This window comes from Drosophila suzukii, chromosome 2L (assembly GCF_043229965.1).
Source record: "Drosophila suzukii chromosome 2L, CBGP_Dsuzu_IsoJpt1.0, whole genome shotgun sequence".
NCBI classification, from domain to species: Eukaryota; Metazoa; Arthropoda; class Insecta; order Diptera; family Drosophilidae; genus Drosophila; species Drosophila suzukii.
In genome coordinates this window covers 25,254,907-25,273,730 of record NC_092080.1, presented here as the reverse complement: position 1 = coordinate 25,273,730, position 18,824 = coordinate 25,254,907, and the positions used below count along the sequence as shown (strand labels likewise).

At 38.7% G+C, this 18,824-nt stretch overlaps 2 protein-coding genes across 2 annotated transcripts in view; one reads left to right on the top strand and one right to left on the bottom strand.

Moving 5' to 3' along the window:
• Positions 1–18,824, top strand: part of Sema1a (semaphorin 1a) — a 233,220-nt gene that overhangs the window by 199,966 nt on the left and 14,430 nt on the right. The window contains 6 exon segments of the mRNA XM_070999542.1: positions 12,962–13,066; positions 14,032–14,120; positions 14,364–14,505; positions 14,908–15,029; positions 15,103–15,183; positions 15,620–15,765. Of these exon segments, the coding sequence (XP_070855643.1) occupies positions 12,962–13,066; positions 14,032–14,120; positions 14,364–14,505; positions 14,908–15,029; positions 15,103–15,183; positions 15,620–15,765 (685 nt within the window).
• Positions 10,175–11,832, bottom strand: LOC139355177 (C-type lectin 37Db-like). Its single transcript, XM_070999546.1, has 2 exons — positions 11,684–11,832; positions 10,175–11,628 (listed from the first exon to the last, which is right to left on the bottom strand). Exons 1-2 carry the CDS (start codon positions 11,747–11,749, stop codon positions 11,044–11,046), a joined length of 651 nt encoding a protein of 216 aa, XP_070855647.1. The 5' UTR covers positions 11,750–11,832; the 3' UTR covers positions 10,175–11,043.

Genomic DNA, 18,824 nt, shown 5'->3' with positions numbered 1-18,824 from the left:
AACAAAGGAGTCCTCTTAGACTTGTACTCGACAAAAATAAATACCTTAAATAGAGGTAGTTAGGTACTCAAATACGTAAACGGAACCCAATCACTCATTTTTCGTTAAATAACTTCAAGTAATGTGAAAAAGAGCAAGAATTAAAAACCCACGTATATGCCCCGTTGCCCAGCTCAACTATTTTCAACGAATTTTCTTTTCGTTTCGCAGACCACATAAGGTTTATTTTCTACTGCCAAATTATTTATTGTGCTCGTGCATTTTGTATGAGGGTTGTAAATTTTGTTCTGCCTGTAATCGCCATTCGCAATAAGACAGAAGCTCCGGAATGTGACTGTAAGTCACTCATCTTGTTGTCATTGGCCTTGCCATATAAATCGAGTAAAGTTTTTTATAACCGTTACTCATTAAGTAAAAGGGTATACTAGATTCGTTGGAAAGTATGTAACAGGTAGAAGGAAGCGTTGCCGACCCCATAAAGTATATACATATCTACATTGTCCACCTGTCTTTTCGTCCGGATGAACGCTGAGATCTCGGAAAATACAAAAGCTGGAAAGTTGAAATTTGGTATGTAGATTCCTGAGCTTCTTGCGCAGCGCAAGTTTGTTTCTGTTGGGTGCCACGGCCACTCTAACGCTCACAAACCGCCCAAAACGGTAGTGCCTACTGTTAATGCTAGAAAAAATGTTTACCTGAAATGTATTGGTCTCGTCAATACCTATCGATTGACCTTAAAATAAGTTTACCACGCCCACTGTAACTCTTATATGTTAGTTTCCAAGATCTCAGCGTTCATACGGACAGACGGACATGGCTAGATCGACTTGGCTAGTTATCCTGATCAAGAATATATATACTTCATGGGGTCGGAAACGCTTCCTTCTGCCTGTTACATACTTCCCGACGAATCTAGTATACTCTTTTACTCTACGAGTAACGGGTATAATAATATGCAATCATCAGTGGCGGATCCAAAATTTGGTTGGGGGGAGATATACAAAAAAATGCATTGAGTATAAATTAAAAATTTGGAGTAAAATAAATAATTCATATACTTTTTAACCTGAGTGGGGTGGAACTGTCCCCTATATCTCCCCATGGGTCCGCACATGAAATTCATATTCTCATTTACCCTGGGATATAGCATTGTTTTAAGATTATAGAGCGCAGAACTTTTTATGTAAAAATCGGAGGACTTTATAATATTGGTTATAGGAATACACGTATTTATTTTATTATACAAATTTTTCAAATACATGATTTTTGTAATATACCAATGACTAGTTTCTTGATATGGTTTAAGCTGCAAGGGTATATCAACTTGGGCCGGCCGAAGGTGATTTCTTTCTCGTTAGTGTTGTTGTTGGGATGCCGAATGGTAGACAACTGCAAATTATGACAAACGATTCCGAAATTTTCAACACACTCGATATTTAATTGAAATTTATGGCCTTGCCAGGTGTGTTAAGTGGGTAATAAAAAATCCTTGAATATGAAATAAAAGATATCTTAAAATCTCGAGGTTAGCGTTAGATATATTCTTTATAAATATCACCTTCTTATTTTAATAAAATGATCTTTATTTTCTAGTTTATATTATGATTATAACATTTGGGCTTCTTTTTATTTACATTAAATTTTTTACTTTAAGGCATTTGCTGCTATAGTAAAATTTGCTCTTGTCGAAGCTTTCCACTGCATATAGAATTCATTTTTATTCGCCACTTGCACAACCCAGAAACTCAGCCAATAAACAAGCGGATTTGGCGACTGCACCCGTTGGGGCAATATTTTGAAACCCCTTACACCCCCAACATCCCATCTGCAAAGTCATAGTTTTGATAATATTTCCACTTGGCACCCATAAATCGACATTCTTTGCCGTCATGTTGTGAAGTTTTCGCGCAGTGATTTGTTTGCATTTCATTGTCTGTAGCCAGCGAAAACTTTGCGAGAGCGAGTAAGAGTGGGTCGGGAATAGATAATATCGATAAACGTTTATAACTAACTTGAATGTGTGTGTGGGGGTTTTGTTGGTCCATCGGCATGGAAGAGCACAGCAGAGTGTTGCCACAAACTTCCGCCGGATGCAGCAGCCATCCTTGTGCGGCCATATGTGTGAGTCCACGTTTGTATTCCTTGCCCACACTTATGCACACATGTGTGTTGGCAACGCGCCCACTTTGCGACGCTCGTGCCCCCACAACCCCCCGAAACACCCAGCCAATGTGGGTCATAAGAGTTTATCATCAACAAGCTGCCACATCCTGGCCAAAAAAGAAGCAGCCAAACCTGGAGCTGTTGTCAGCCGCCATTTTCTTTATTGCCTGCAGCCATTTTTGCATCCATTACTTTCCATCTAGCCGCCGGGTATACAGGATTTCTATATAGTCAGAGTGCATAGTGGTGTCATTGAGTTCGCTCCTGAGAAAGCGACAAAAAATAACACACGCAGATAGGGAGATTTTAGAATCCATATAAATTCATTTTTGAAATCGACCAAAAAATGAGCCAAGGCCCATTTGTGTAATATTGAACCAAAAAATTGTATTACAAATTCGAACATTTGGACATATAAGACATAAAAATTTGGAATTTAAAAAAAAATTAAGTGTTTTCTCATGGTAAACCATTATAGCTTTTTCTGTATTGTTTATTAAAGTAATTAAAGTAAATTCGAAATAGTGAAACCACACATTTTTTTATTTTGTCCGCGGTGGAAATCGAACCCCGGTAACCTCTGGTCTACGAAACCACATCAATGCGGCAAAACGAAAGACTGCTTCATGGGGCACATGCGAATTCTATTTTTAGAATCCTCTAGCATAAAAATGTAAAATATAGTAGGTCAACCATTACCTAAAACTACAAAAAGTAATACTAGTTAGTAATAAACAAAGAAATAAAATATTTATATTAGATATCAAACCATTCCTAGGCTAGCGTTAGTTGTCTCGTTCAGGCTCGATTATTTTTTTCTTGAGTTGGCAGGACTGTTAATGACATCTGTGCCAAATTTCATGTCAATGTCATATCAATAATATATTTACATATTTCAAACTTCTTTCAACATTATTTTTTGACTTTAACCAAAAATGAACTGTATTCTGAACATGATCCTTCCACAGGGTATTAACAAGCCGGTCCCTCACTTTTCTAATTTTTGCATCGTTTTTCCTGGGCCCTCCCTTAGCTCTTATTCCACTTTGATTTTCCTTCATGGTGCTAATATTAAATCGACATTTTACATATAACCACCGAGCTGCGTCTTTAGTCATTTGATGGTTGTCAGTTTTCCATCGCTCGCCCTGCCAGGACTAAGGACATGCGACTTGGATTTGGGGAACGGTTAGCCGGGCCATGTTGTTTAGATTACAAATTGCCCAGGACAGAGCTAGCACATAAAAAATACCCACCGTGGTGGTGCGCTGAATAACAACAACAATGGCAGCAAGTCTAGAAAAGTTTCTATTCCAAAAAAAAAAGAGATAAAGCGCGATTGAAAAAAGTCGAAGAAAAACCAGAACTAGCTGAAAAATGTTATCAATTCAGTTTTTATTCGTGACAGGGCGTTGATGTCATGGGTTGACGTGGGCGTGGTCGGTAACTGGCACAAAAGTTTTCCCTGCCCACCTCTGACCATTTTACCATCTCCTCTTGGCCGCAGTTTTCTAACGCTTTGCGCAAAAAGTTCGTGGACACATTTTTGTGCCAATTTCGTTGTAAAAATATTGTTGTAACCATGATGAAGTTTTCAATTGCTTTTTCCACCAATATACGACATCTAGCCTCCCAGCCCATCCCCCTTATCCTGTTCGCTTTTCTGGTGTTTCAATATGGCGGAAGGAATCTATTTTTGTTCGATTTAAAAAGTGCATGCGAAATAAATTTCAATCGCTGACAGTGTCACCAATTGAGATCGGCCAGAGTACAAAACTTTCCCAATAAAAAATTAAACACTCCAAAAAGAGAAGGAAACAAGGAAAAATAAAGCAAAAAGGTTCCTATTTAGTGGATCCAGGAAAATGGGAAATGAAAACACGTTTTAGCTTAGCTGGCTTCGTCGTTTAATTTGTTAAATGTTTTCATTGGAAATTAAGGTTGGGAAGGAATTGGAAATGACACATTTCCCCGCAGTGGGCGGAAGTTCAGGATCTCTTAAAGTCCGGGTCAACAAATATAACATTGAGATGGAAAACATTTGTGTCATTTTATTTTTTCAAAGGAATTATAAAAAAAAAAATTTTTTTAAAGACAGATTGAAACCCTTATTAATATTACCCTATGTCACTATATTGGGCTACAGTCCTATTTTTAAATATTCGCATAAAATAAATTTAGCATTTAAATAAGAATTATTTCGCACTTTAAGCAGCCAACATTTCAAAAATTATTTGTGTTATAATTTTTTTCCAACCGTTTAGCGTTTGAGAGTTTGTTTTCAATATTTTACAGAATAATTTAGTGCTATATGTTCCGCTTTGCAGCAATTCGGTGCACTGAATATTAAACTTGGACCACGCAGATTTTATCCCCGTTTTTGACCTTTGGCGGCACTTGAAAATATGGCTTAAATGTCTTACCAATTCGCACACGCCTCAGGAAACAATGCGAAGAATAGTAATAAATAATTTATAACTGCGCATTTGCCACATTAATCACGAGCCAACGCTGCTGCCGGCCAAAAAATAAAAAGAGAAAAATGGCCAACAGCGGCGAAATCCCTTGCCGGCAAAGTTTGTCCCGTTCCCCAAAAAGCCGACGCATATTAATTTCGGCACACTCCCCATTCAAGCCATCCCGTGTCCTTCGAATTTTCCCTCTGCACGTCCGTAAATTCTCAGGCACAGCGAAGCGTACAAATTGCCATCACTTGCGTTCAATTTTAGACTTTTCCAAGCAAATGCACAAACGCGATTAAAATGCTGACGAATGATCGGGGAAGGGGCAGGGGGCCGGGGGCCGGGGGCCGGGGCGGGGTGTTACGGACGGACATTGGCGCCACCGAAAAATGTCAAGGACTCGGCAGGACATCGCGTGGACTGTGAACCGGGAACACCGATGCCAAACGACCCCATCCAAGGTGCATTTGCATATCGCACAAACCGCTTCAATTTCACACCACGTTGGCATATTCATCTCTATGCCGCTTTACAGTCGGGCCCTTTTTCGATTAAATTTCAGTTTCTGTGTAATGTATTTCCGCATTTGTAGCATTCGGATCTTAGCAAATGAAGGTGTAAAAACATATTTTTGGACATTCTCATTTTTTTGAGAGTATAATTAGTGGAGGCTCTCAAAACTAGTTTTGTGTGGAACTGTCGTTAACAGTATAAAGTTGTATATATTTAAAGCTGTGGCGGATCCAGAATTTTGTTGTGGACGGTATATAACAAAAATTTGGTGATGGTAATGGAATAAAATACATATTTCATAACCTTTTAACCAGAGTGGGGGATCTTTCCCCTATATCCCCCCGTGGATCCGCTCATGATTTGAAGTGATAAAGCTTAAAAACGGAACCTTTAAGAAACTGAAATAAATAGTTAATCTAAGCACTCTGCTGACAAGTAACTTTGTGGCACTCCATACAACAGGACGATGAAGCTCTGGGAATTTTCCAATTTATGTATTTAATAACTAAGTACCACTTTTTCGCATCATTTTCTTCTTGGGGTCATGGTGGCTGATGTTTTGGGTCGATTGGACCCTGCGCCAGGCTCCTTAAAAAGTGTAGGAAAGCTAATTTATTTTAGCCAACTTAAATTGGCTTAGGCGAATGACCAGAAGAAAACAAATGGCGCGTTATCTGGAAACCAAAGCCGGCTGAAAGGGTGGTCCTGGTCAAAGTGCGGGTGCAATGCAAAATGAGAACGACAACTAAACAAAAACAAGGCCAACGACAGCAACAACTGTCAGTTTCATTAAAAACAATGAAATCTGCTAAGAGCCAAAAGTTTAAATGAGCGTCTAACAACTGCAAAGGATAAAAGGACACCAGTGCACACACACACACAGACCCAAAAGGGCACTCGAAGTGCTCCTGAAAAAAGCGAGCAAAAGCGTCTGCAGTAAAATATGTACTCGAAAACAAAGTCCAAACAATAAACCAAATGGCGGAAAAAGCTGAAAAAAACGTTTGCAAAAAGCGAAATAAGGGACCAAAGCACAGCTTGTGACCCTTTTTAGCGGACAATGCGCGGACATTTCTTGTTTTTTTATTCTATTTGTGCTAGGACAAAAAAAAAATTACAAGAAACAATTAGTTACTGAATGAGGGCAACAGGAGAACCTACACTCAAAAAAAAAATCACCATAAATATTAGAAAATCGCCCGTGATTTCAAAACGCCATTGAATTAAGAAATATTTTCTTGATTATAGAAAAAATGCCTACAATTTAAGGAATTCGCCATAATTTATTTTTTTTTTTGTAATGAAGAAGAGCAAGAACCGTATTTTTTTCTTAAACTAATGGCGAATTTTTCTTGATTTTTTTTCTTGAAATAATGGTAAATTCTTACTTAAATTTAGGAAAGAAATACCCATATTTTAAGAGAAAGTGACTTTTTTATACATTTTGATGGTGGTCTAGCTGATAAAGACGTCCGGTCAATAAACAATCGAACAAAAGTACCTGGTTCGAGCCCACGCCACGGCAAGTGTACCCTTTGTTTATTTATTTTTATTTTTTTTTTAAATTTATGTTATTTTTATTCTTATTAGTTTCACTTTTCTATTTACCAAATTGTTTAAACGGTTGTTAAAAAGGTTAAGATTAGAATAAACGTAATTGGTATGCGTAAAGCTGGACCAAAAACACCTAGCCTTCTTTAGTCATTGTATGACAAGAAGCACGCGTGGCCGAATGGTTAAGACGTCTAGCTATGGTGTGAGCGGTTGCGGGTTCGAGTTCACGCCGGGGTTGTCTGAGGTAAGGATTTTTCCATTTGTTATATTTATTTATATGTTTATAAAAAGTATTTATATAAATTAAATCTTTAATAAATTCAGGTACATATAAACATTTTCTCAGACTGTATATTCCCATGTAATAATTGCCATTAAAATTAGAAACGGTTTTATCCATTTAAAATCCAAAATTGGTGTACAAAACCAACCAAATTCCTCAAATGTGAGGTGTATTACATTACATTATCTTATATTACAAATATTTTTTTTCTTATTTTAATAAATTTTTCCTTAATTTTAAGGTTTTTTACCATACATTTAAGAAAAAGTTGTCATTATTTCCAGAAATGGCAAACCATAAGTTCAAGAAAATTATTTATTTAAAATAAAGGTGAGTCGCCGTTGGATGAAAATCATAGGCGATTTTCTTGATTTAAAGGCGAATTTCTTGATTTAAGGGCGATTTTTTTTTTGGGTGTATCTTTTCTTTGTTAAAAATCATCAGATCCCTGAAGCAGGGGAATTATTAAGCGGAAACGTTTACCTCTTAGAAGACTGAATACATAACTTCATATTATCAAGGTTATCAAGCTTGACAAATTCTGAAATACTTTTTTCCTTTTTTGTTAAAAACAAATAAAAACTCGAACGAGGTTTTTTTTAAAGAAAACTGATTATTAACTACATTTAGATTTGGCTGGTATAAATTGTTATTATTTTACTCTAAAGTTTTAAATATACTCCTTTTGAAAATTTGTTTATCAACTGGTTGATTGATAAAAATGTTGAAATCAAAAAAAGACTGTTTACATATATTTAATCTGTGGGCATTTATATGTTTATAAAGTTGGATACGCTGCGTTTATCTTTATAATCCACGAGTAGCGTGTATAAAAAACAAACTAAAAATCAAAAGGAAAATGGGAACAATTTACGATGCAAAATCTCTGGAAACCATTTCGCCAACTTAAAGACTCCCAAACACACTGAATAGATGGCCACTCGAAGCTTAAGTTGGGAAACATTGGACCCAGGCCATTACTTAAACATCAATGTGGAAAAAAGACTGGGAAGACATTAACTTTTAATTCGATCGTTTACAAGCGCAGTGCCAGATTCCCAGCAGATGCATCTGAAAATGCAAACCAGGCTAAAGAGGGACCAAGAGCTGATAATTGTGGTGCTTTAATAAGAAGCGAATTAAGCTAATTGCCAAATTTTCAAAATCCCCAAAAACAATAGGAACAGAAAACAGCAGAGGAACAAAAAAGCAACAACAACCCAAAAAAGAGAAATGAAATTGGAGCAAAATGCGAAACTGCTGCAAAAAGGCGCACATGTTGCCAACACTTTTCCACCATAACCAGTTCCTCCTTATTTCCTAACGTCTGAATTTCTATAAGAGTACAAGTGAAGTGTAATTACAGGCCAAAACTGATAACACGCAAAAATGGCAAAGAAAATGTGTTCACTGGGCCCTCAGCCAGCGAGTGTAATTAAAGCCTTGACTCATGGGTTGGTTGACTGCTGTTGGAGCTTAAGATGAGAACATCTTGCCTTCTAAAGTAGGTCAACCGTAAAATGTAATTTACCTAGTTGATACGGCATAAAGTCTCTTTAAAATAGCAAATTTCGAATGACAATCGTATAGAAACCAAATGGTCAATTAAGAGTGAGTAAATACATAAATGGATATATTACCCAAGTCTATAAAAACAATTTTTACAGAAAATAATATTTTCATCCCCTGTTTCTCCAAGCAATAATTTAAACAATTAAAACAATTTTTCAGTTTACAAGTTATTTGATTATCCGTTATAAGCAACTATGCATTTAAATTTCGTCGGAATTATACGGCGACGTGCACGAACGTTATCTCTCAACACTTTATATTTCATGTCGTTTCCATCAAATTAAGCAATTTTCCGGACTTCAACCCAGCTGACGAATGTACTCTAAGTGTATATTCTAAAATATTGATACGTACACGGTTGAGGGTAATTACTCTTAAGTGGGCTTTTTAACTATGTAAGGACCCTATACTCGGCATACGCAGGCATGAATGAACCTAATTCAAGGTATTAAAACAATGATTATCCTTAGACCCTGAAAAAAGGCAATTATTAGTGTATTCGGAGCAGAATGTATGTGCTTGATATCAAATATTTAAAACACAACGTTCCGGTAATAAAGCTTTGCCTGTCCCAGCGCGATTCCCGCCGGTGCCCTCGTTACTTGCACCCCTTACCCTGCCCGTCCTGTCATTGAAAATGAGTGTAATTTATGTATTAGCATGTGCTCGTGTGTGTGCCAGCCGCATAATAAAACATGCAAAAATATGCAAATTGCCGCATTCAACGCGATGAACTTTCATTACGCCTTGTTCCCGACGCTCTAAAGAGCATTTTCCGCTTCCCTCGACAAGCCCAGAAAATCGATTAAATCACTTAAAGAGTTTATCGAACTTTATGCCACAGTCAGACACAGCGAAAACGTTTTGAAACTGTGCGCGGACCAGACCAAGACTTTTTGAGAAGCGCCTAGAGAGGCCCAACGTGCGAAAGAGATGGGACAAGACGTGGCCGATGTGCATAATTTTTGCACGCTAGATTGTCATTTAAAATGAGTTAAGTCCGGACAATTGCTGCAATGCGGAAAAGTTTCCCAAGCCTTAGTCTGAGTCGGATTTTGAGTCCGAGCCCTGCTCGGTTGGACGTGGGTCGTCAGGTAACTGGCGTTATAATGAGCAAACAATAAAAGCAAACGTCGCTGCACGAAACAATGACGAGAAAGAGAAAGACGGGGCGGAAAAGAAAGAGACGTGGGCAAAAACACACACACAAACAGAAACCAATTAGATGCAGCGAGGACAGCGAAGGCCAAAGGTGGCAGCTGCAACTTTTCGTGTCCTGTCGATGTTGCGACAGGTCGACGGGTCGATGGGTCGTCGGCTGGGGGCAGGTTCTATCCTATTGTGCACCTTGTTAGCGAAGGCCAAAGAAAGCTGCTTCGGTGCAACAAAAAACGTTCATCTAAATGAAACTACAACAATTACAACCTTCGGTCGCTATGCTAATTGCATTCTCATTGTTAATTACGTGCATTTAAGAAAAAGTTTTGACGTTATAGAATTATCCACTGAATTAAAGGCTAAACCTTAAGTTTGTTTTGACACATTATTGCAAGTACTTGATTGGCACAAATTTGTCAAAAGGATAACATTGTTACGCATGCAAAAAAAATAAAAATAATACTCCATAATAAAATGCATCTCTAGTTTTATTTTGTATAGAATTAGAGAATCTCACAGTAAAAGGGTTTTCTTAAATGAACACGTCTTGTGCTTTGTGAAACTTTTTACTTTTAGGTGACTTCTTATGTTAAAATATACATTAAAAGATTTAATGATTTTGATTTAAGATTCCTTGACTATTTACTCCACTTGGGAAATTGTTTTTATTGGCCGTTAGCCCAACCTGTCCCCCGTTTTCAGCACCCCCGCCCCTGAAATGAAAGACTTTTGGGTACTTCCCCTACTTTCACTTTTCACTCATCGCGTGACTTTTACAGCCTCTTAACTTAAGCACTCGCCTGCCGGCAAATCAGAGGGACGGTGGTGGAAAAATTTAATTTGTTGCAGACGACGCTTTTAATGTGGCTTTTCTCAAATTAATGTACAGCTCTCTAGTCGCTCGTTCCACTATTGCTCACATCTTGCCGCTCACGTTTCCGTCACGTAATTCCCGTTTTCGGTGTACCTGCGACGCACTCATGCCGCTCTTTTAAGTTTATAGGTTATTGGGGGGTCGCAATAGGGCAACCCCAAAACCCGGCCAAAAATCAAAAATGCGTTCAAATTCACAAGGCCATAATCAGAAAATTCTATTGAAACGGCGGCCCTCGCTCATTTACACTGTCAACCTGAAATTTTCAACTGCAAATATTTCAGGAATTCATGAACTAATATGATCTATCCTCATCTTTTGATTTAAGATAAGATTTTATTTTGATAATTACTTACAGGTTATCTTTTCCCCCAATTTTGGTAGTTAATTAAAGAAATTATTATGAAAAACTCAGAAGGAATGAACATATATACTTTATACCCGAATTGAGTCTCTTTACTTTGTTACCGTTCACAGATAAAATTGTAGCTCGAGCTGCATGGGGCGTCATTCATTAAAAATGTGACAGCCTTAAGATGAACACAGCGTTCATCTCCGTTCCAATTATTCGGTTCGTTGTAATCCCACTTTAAAAAGCTAGCATCCTCGCCGGTGGTTTCGGACATGTATTTACCCTTGGTCACTGTGTCATTGATATCTACCCAAAAGAATTGGCCATGGTTGACTATCTCTTCAAGTGCTTGCCACTCCTGATTGCTCTGCAAACTGGCCAGGTGTCCTCCCATTTGGCGACAAAAACGTTCGGCCTCTGACCAGGTGGCAATTCGGAGGTAGTCAATGAAATAGTGCTTTCCCCCAACATGTGCACACATTTTTGTGGTGTGAGGGGGCTTGGAACATTCAAAGTTCCAGACCCCCTCTTCTAAGGTTTGATTGGCATTGTCACCAGATCGAGTGCCCTGCTCCGATATGAGTTTGTTCAGTTTCTGGGCTTGATGATCCAACATAATTTGCAATTTCGTAGTGAGCTCATTCCTCATTTCTGACATGTATTCTGAGACGGATTTGGCAAAGTCGCCATTCTCGACCTGTGACCATTGATAAGTTTAGTAAATTCCATTTTTCTATAGTTTATATTCTTACCAGTCGTCTTGCAGTTGAATATTGCACACAAAACCCCATCACTAGACAAAACACTGGGAAGCGCATTATTGTTACTCGCAACTGAACTCAACCTCGGCCAAAACTGGCAGTGTTCAAGTTCCTGAATTTCATTCGTTTATAATAACAACAATCTTATCACCCAAAGCCTGATTAGGACCTACATATGTGTTGGTATAGGCTCTGATAACAAAATCAATATATGAAATGCTCCCAAACCGTTGCCGACAGTTTCTGTGAGAGATGAGAGATCTAACATCTTGAGTTTATTCAACCAGTTTTGTTTTACTTTAATGTTAATATATAGAGGGTTTACTTGCTTTGCATATGAATATGCACTTAGCTTAGGAGCGCGACAAAGACGAAACAATTTAATGTCACATGACCAGACGTACCTTATTAACCAATACACAAATTTTAAAGAGTTCAAAGCAATTTATTGCTTTTCTTTATATAAAGTAATAATAGAGCATAAGAACATTAAAAACCATCAAGATAATGGGATATGAAAATGAAAAGAAAATATATAGATAGAAAATATAATGTATACTAATCAATTCGGCTTTAAGACAGATGTGTTAAAATGTGTGTGAGTATGTAGCAACGCGGGAGCACTGATTACTGTTCTGCTGAATTGTTTGGATGGAGGTGCTGAGATTTCGATGCCGAGACAGCAAAGCCATTTCCGGCCAGACAATAAGCGGGTGCTCGGAATTTCCGTTTCTATTGTTCGGGCTTGATTCTGTTTTTCCATATTTATTCCAATGGCGTCTTTATTTTATTGCTGCCGGAGCTACAGCAGGACAAAGTCCAAAGCCAAAGCCTCTGCACAAACAAAAATCAAAACGACAAAATAAAAACAAGGAAATCTCATTTATCTTCGCAATGTGGCCACAGGCGAATTCAATGCCAACCGAGAAGACATGTCAAACTTGTCCCCTCAACGTTGTCGTTTAGCTTAATGGAATTTGTCGCTAACATTTAGACGGCTAACAGGGCGTATGAATGTGACTTGTGCCAGAAGAACATGAAATGATAAATAGTTTATAATACTCAAGACGTCTTCTCTTTAATGCACAATTATTGCACTTGTAGATATTTATGAAGAAAGTCTAATTGAAAAATATTGCTTTTTCAATGTTAAAGCCAGTTGAAAGTGAAACTTTTGGATTTCTCCTTCCTTAAATTTTTTTTAAAATTATTTAATACGTTTTGTGTGCTTAAAGAGTACTACATTTTTTAACTTTTTCCTTTTTTCAGACAACGAACTGTATTCCGGGACCGTAGCGGATTTCAGTGGAAGCGATCCGATTATCTACCGAGAACCCCTGCAGACCGAGCAGTACGATAGCCTAAGTCTCAACGGTAAGTTCCTGGTTCCTGGGTGCTATTGTAGCCACTTGTGGTAATTGAAAATGTCATGGACCCTGTCAGGATGGCGCTTCCGCTTAAGCGCAGTGCGAGTCCTGGGGCCCATCTCCCCATTTCCTCCGCAGCCCGTGAGGGTAGGGTCCATGGTGTCCTGTCGAATGTCAGTTTACGATGGCGCGCGATTGCCTTTTGCATATTTCAAGGACCTCGGCCATGTTCCATTAACTGAATCCATTAACTGAATCTGAATCTGAACCGACGTGGCACGTTCGATTGTCATTTACCACCGAAGGTGTGTGACAGACTTCATAATTCATATTAAATATCCCATAGGACCTGTATCGAAAGCAATGACTTGGGAGGTTCTTAGTTAATTCGGAGGAGTCTGAGCGATAGTTAGAAAATAAATCAGAAATGATCATAAGCTGTTTGATTTATAATATTACTTTGAATTCGATTAATTAAACTTTTGTGATTGCTCTTTTAGGTTCTATATAGTGAACAGGTTTTGTGATTCTTTTTAAATAAACTTAAAGACTATATTATTAATACAATACATACAATACACTATCTTATATATTGAGCTTTCATGCCATATAAAATCTGGAATATCATTCTTTTAATACCGTTGTATTTGATACAGCTTACTAAAATACGTTTTCATAAATATATGTGATCCATTAACATTTGTCGTTTAGAAAACTGCTGATTTTGAATTTAGCGAAAAGTATGTCGTACATCGACAAGCCTTGCGTGCCTTGAAACACCCTTACGAATGATTTAATAAAATCTGTAATACGGACTGATGTCATATAATACTCGCAAGCACACACGAGTACATCATAAATCCATGAAGATTGACCATACTTGAAAATTGACGGCTATAAAAATGTTACAATCTTAAAAACTACAAATGTATTTGATTTCCGAACTTTCACAATTTTGTTTTTTTTTCGCAGCACCGAACTTCGTAAGCTCATTTACGCAGGGAGACTTTGTCTATTTCTTCTTTCGGGAAACCGCTGTGGAGTTCATCAACTGCGGCAAGGTTTGTACACATACCAAGCGAAGAAGAGCATTCCAATCAATTTGCAGCAAAAAGCACCAACAAATGCAATCAAACGCAAGGAAAACACAAATAAAGTTGGACAAAATAACTGCTGATGTTTGGCATTTTCCAAGGGTTTATTTATGCTCCGCAGATTGTCGCATTTGTTGGTCCTCAATGTCCTGGCAATTTCTAGCCTCAAGCTGAGCAAAATAATATCCTATCCTTCGATGGTCTTTTCAGGCGATTTATTCGCGCGTTGCCCGCGTCTGCAAATGGGATAAAGGTGGCCCGCATCGATTCCGCAACCGCTGGACATCCTTCCTTAAGTCCCGACTCAACTGCTCCATTCCCGGCGATTATCCCTTCTACTTTAACGAAATCCGTAAGTTTCCGGTTTTTAAAGCAATGAACCTGCACCGTTCACATACGTTTCTGTTGTTAGATATTATAAACAGTAAAATTGGTTTTATAATTCATGTGACAAAACATACAAGTTTAAATCCGTTGATGGTCGTCTATTTAATAATTTTCTTTTAATCCAACAAATTTACTGTCGGAAGCGGTTTTTATTCTGTTGTGAATACGTTCAATTTAATTTTAATTGAAATCCCAGAGTTCAAAATAAGCAAATAAAATCGTAGATAGAGGCATCAGTTCTTTACAAAACGTATTTTCACAATAAAGGTAATATGTAGTTAAATAAGTGACACACGGGATATAAATAGTGCATATTAAACATGTTTGACTGCAACTATTAGATATTATATTTATCTGACAATCTTAGAATCGGCCAGCAATCTAGTGGAGGGACAGTATGGCTCGATGAGCTCGAAACTGATCTACGGGGTCTTCAACACGCCGAGCAACTCCATTCCCGGCTCAGCGGTTTGTGCCTTTGCCCTGCAGGTAAGTTTGTCTGCGATTGAATTGTTTTCTGAAATGGAAAATTAAATTTTCGTCGTTACCTTCCCATCCACAGGACATAGCCGATACGTTTGAGGGCCAGTTCAAGGAACAGAGCGGCATCAACTCCAACTGGCTCCCAGTAAACAATGCCAAGGTAAGTCCTGTCCTTAAGCGTTGATATCCAAAATCCGGAATTCCTTGCGACCGCACTCCAGCACATCTGTTGCCAGGGAATCTTATGACTCATGGCCGACTTGCCATAAAAATGTATTTTTCGTTTGGCACAAAATTTGCATTTGCATCTCGAATGCTTCTGCCAATTTCCAGCAGATGACTGCACAAGCCGTTATTGATTTGTCTTTCGTCCTTATTTGGCAAGAAGTTTTGGAACTTTAAAGCGATTTCAAAACGCTGTATTAAACTCTTTAAGAATTAAAATCCTTTTTTGGACAAATTTACTTGAGGTTATTAGAATGCCAAGGCGATAATTTTATTTGCAATTCAATAACTCACATCTGCTGTAAGAACTTTTATAATTTACGTGTATTTAGCAAAATGGTATATATCTTCTGTTGCTCGTTTTCATTTAGGTGCCCGAACCTCGTCCTGGGTCCTGTCACAACGATTCGAGAGCGCTTCCGGACCCCACATTGAACTTCATCAAAACACATTCGCTAATGGACGAGAATGTGCCGGCATTTTTCAGTCAACCGATTTTGGTCCGGACGAGCACAATGTGAGTAACAGCACTGCAACATATGCACATGGTCCTTATTTCTTTGCTTTGTCACTTCCGTTTCCGGTGAGAGAAATATGACAGTAAACTGTGAGCAGTAAATAACTCCACAGTCTGCCAAGTGGCCAAGTCGCCTGGTTTAGTGGTTAAAGTGGTCTTAAAAAGTACTAGTTCACTGAGCTAACGATCATTATGCGTCATCCTGTAATCACGGACAGCTTTAGATCGGTCTTGATATGGGATCAGTTAAAGTGTGTGCAGCACCCGCTCGAGTTTATGGAAGTTCGACGAGGTGTTAGTCCGCGCCAATAACCGCACACCGATTTAACCTGAAATGCAAACACGGGTGGCTTATTCCCGTAAATTATTTGCCAGCGATTTCGCCCTCTTTGCCCTGAGGGTGAATTTAAAAATTCAATTTGGTAACTTTTCCGTGTAATTGAGCCACAATTATGGCGAAATGCGCCAAGATGGGAGCCGGCAAAGCGTTGAAACTTTAAAAAGGGCTGCTTCATAGGCGAGCCACTGAGTACCACTTTCGACGGAGATGTAGTGGCGCACAGTGGGTCAACTTTATCCTTTATGTGCAGCACGTGTAAATATATTTATTTTTCAACATTGGTCATCATTTTTTTAATGTGTATCAATAAGCGTTTATATACCGATTTAAAAATTCTTGTTAGTCAATAGCCATGACTGTTACGTAACCGTTATTCAGCTACAGGGAGTGCAAGAGAAATGAAGATATGCTTACAGCCAATCACCTATCTAGCGTGTTAGCGTATAGCGCCAGCTAGCGTGTTAGTGAAAACAGCCGGAATCTCCATTGCGTTTCCTAATAATTCATTATTATTTGGTTAAATCTTTTTAATGAATGGTCCGATTCGAATAATTTTTGGCATGTATATGGGTATTGATAAGAAGAACAAAATCTTATTTGAAGGCAAAATTTCTGTACTTTGTGAGCGCTTCACAGGAAGCCCAAGAATCTACATGCCTACTCCCAACATTCAAGCTCTTATAGTTTCCAGGATCTCAGCCTTCATACGGACAGACGAACATGGCTAAATTGACTCGGCTAGTGATCCTGATCAAGAATATATATATACTTTACAGGGTCCGAAACACTACCTTCTACATGTTACATACTTTCCGACGAATCTAATATTACCTTATACGCTACAAGTAACGAAATTTTTTTCTAAAATTCTTCCTACGATAGTTCACGCTTTTGTCTTTGGATTACGGCTATTAAAAGTCTATCTTCCGATTAATTTACAGCCAAAATATACAGAGTGGAAAACCGCATTGTCAAAATGCTTTTGGGGAACTATGGACGAGAACCACTGTGTGGTGGCTCAGGTGGTGGGGTAACTGCAGTTGCCTTTGCGATAGTTTGAAGCAAACGAAGCGAGCCATCCAGAAGGAAATGCATGGATGCGCCGAGGAGGCAACCCGTAACGAAAATATGTATGCACAACTGAATAAATTAGAATGAAATATGGAACACGTAGCAACAACGCAGTCTGCGGACCTGCTCCAGCATCCGCATACCCTCCACGTCCGCATCCGTATCCGCACCCCCGAACATTTTGTGTGCCACATGAGCACACCACAACAAATGTGTGTGGAGTGGGTGATGTGGAGCCGCCACTTTCTGCAACTGACTCATTGCATTTTGGGGGCTGGAGCAACGGATGCAACGCCTGAGGATCCGGGCGTGCATCGGAATTTAATCAAGACCCCGGGACACTCAATTGAAAGCCATTAAAATGCGCAAAAGTAACTTCAGAATTTTTTTAGCTCAGCTTTTCACATGTCACATCCCGTCAGCCGTATGACTAAATCTTGATTTAAATCGGCCTGGCTTAAGTTGGGACTTCGCATTTAAAATCGTGATTAGGCGTCTTCGCCACTCAATAAATCAATTTAAAAGTGTTCTAAACTTTGCCGATCAATTGGGGTCAAGTCAATATTAAATCACGTTCAATGGCTCGAGCGATTAACAAGTGATGTGAATACAATTCACTAGAACTATTCACATCTTTTAACTGATTTAAAGGAGCCCTGTTTCCAAAGTCTTTTTGAAAAACAAGTGTATTATTATAAGTTGATTTGACATTGGGTTAAGTAAAATCAAGCGAAAACGCTACAGTCGATGGCCTTGACTATAAGATACCCGTATCTCAGCTTAAGGGAGTGTGAGAGGGACGGAAATATGCTTTAAGCAACTCTGCTTTTTTACTAACACACCTAGCCTATAGCGCCACCTATCTTCTTCTTCTATAGCGCCACTTGACCTAGAGCGCCAACTAGCCTATAGCGCCCCCAGCAATATTATTTGGGTTTAACTTTTTAATGTCCGATTTTAATAATTTTTGGCGTGTATATAGTATATTGATACAAAGAAAAAACTCTCTTTTAAATTGATACAATACATTTTTATAAAAATTTGGGCGCTAGGGTGGGCGTGGCACCCTGCTGAAACAAACTTGATCTAAGCAGGAAGCCTAAGAATCGGCATGCCAAGTCCCAACCCTAGCTCTTATAGTTTCCGAGATCTCAGCGTTCATACGGACAGACGGACGGGGCTAGATCGACTCGGCTAGGGGTACTGATAATGAATATATATACTTTATGGGGTCGGAAACGCATCCGTTTACCTGGTCTGTAATTTCCGGCGAATCTAGTATACCCTTTTACTCTTCGAGTAACGGGTATAATCATATACATTTTGCACGAACGTCAAAAGAGTATAAGGTACTTTTTAAGTAGTTCACCTTTTCATTATTTGGTGCCCCACCACTCTGTGAGTTGCTATAAATCCCCTTCGGTTTAGGCACGTCTTCAACAGCTTAGCGGCCGTTGATTCAGGTCAAGGCAGTTTTGTTTGGGAAATTCATTTATCATGTTCGATTCGAACAAATCGCATAAATTATTCTCGAGTTGGAGCCAGAAGGACATGCCGCAAAACGAGGGCGTCGACACGATAGGCTGAGCAATGTGAGGGGATTTATCGAACGCGAATGACAAAATCAAATCAAAAATTCTCCAGAATT

What these genes read in the sequence shown, in the direction of transcription:
- LOC139355177 (XM_070999546.1), bottom strand. Translation starts at nt 11,749, where the DNA reads ATGCGCTTCCCAGTGTTTTGTCTAGTGATGGGGTTTTGTGTGCAATAT. An exon ending in ATTCAACTGCAAGACGACTG is followed by an intron (nt 11,629 to 11,683) that starts GTAAGAATATAA and finishes CAATGGTCACAG; the next exon opens with GTCGAGAATGGCGACTTTGC.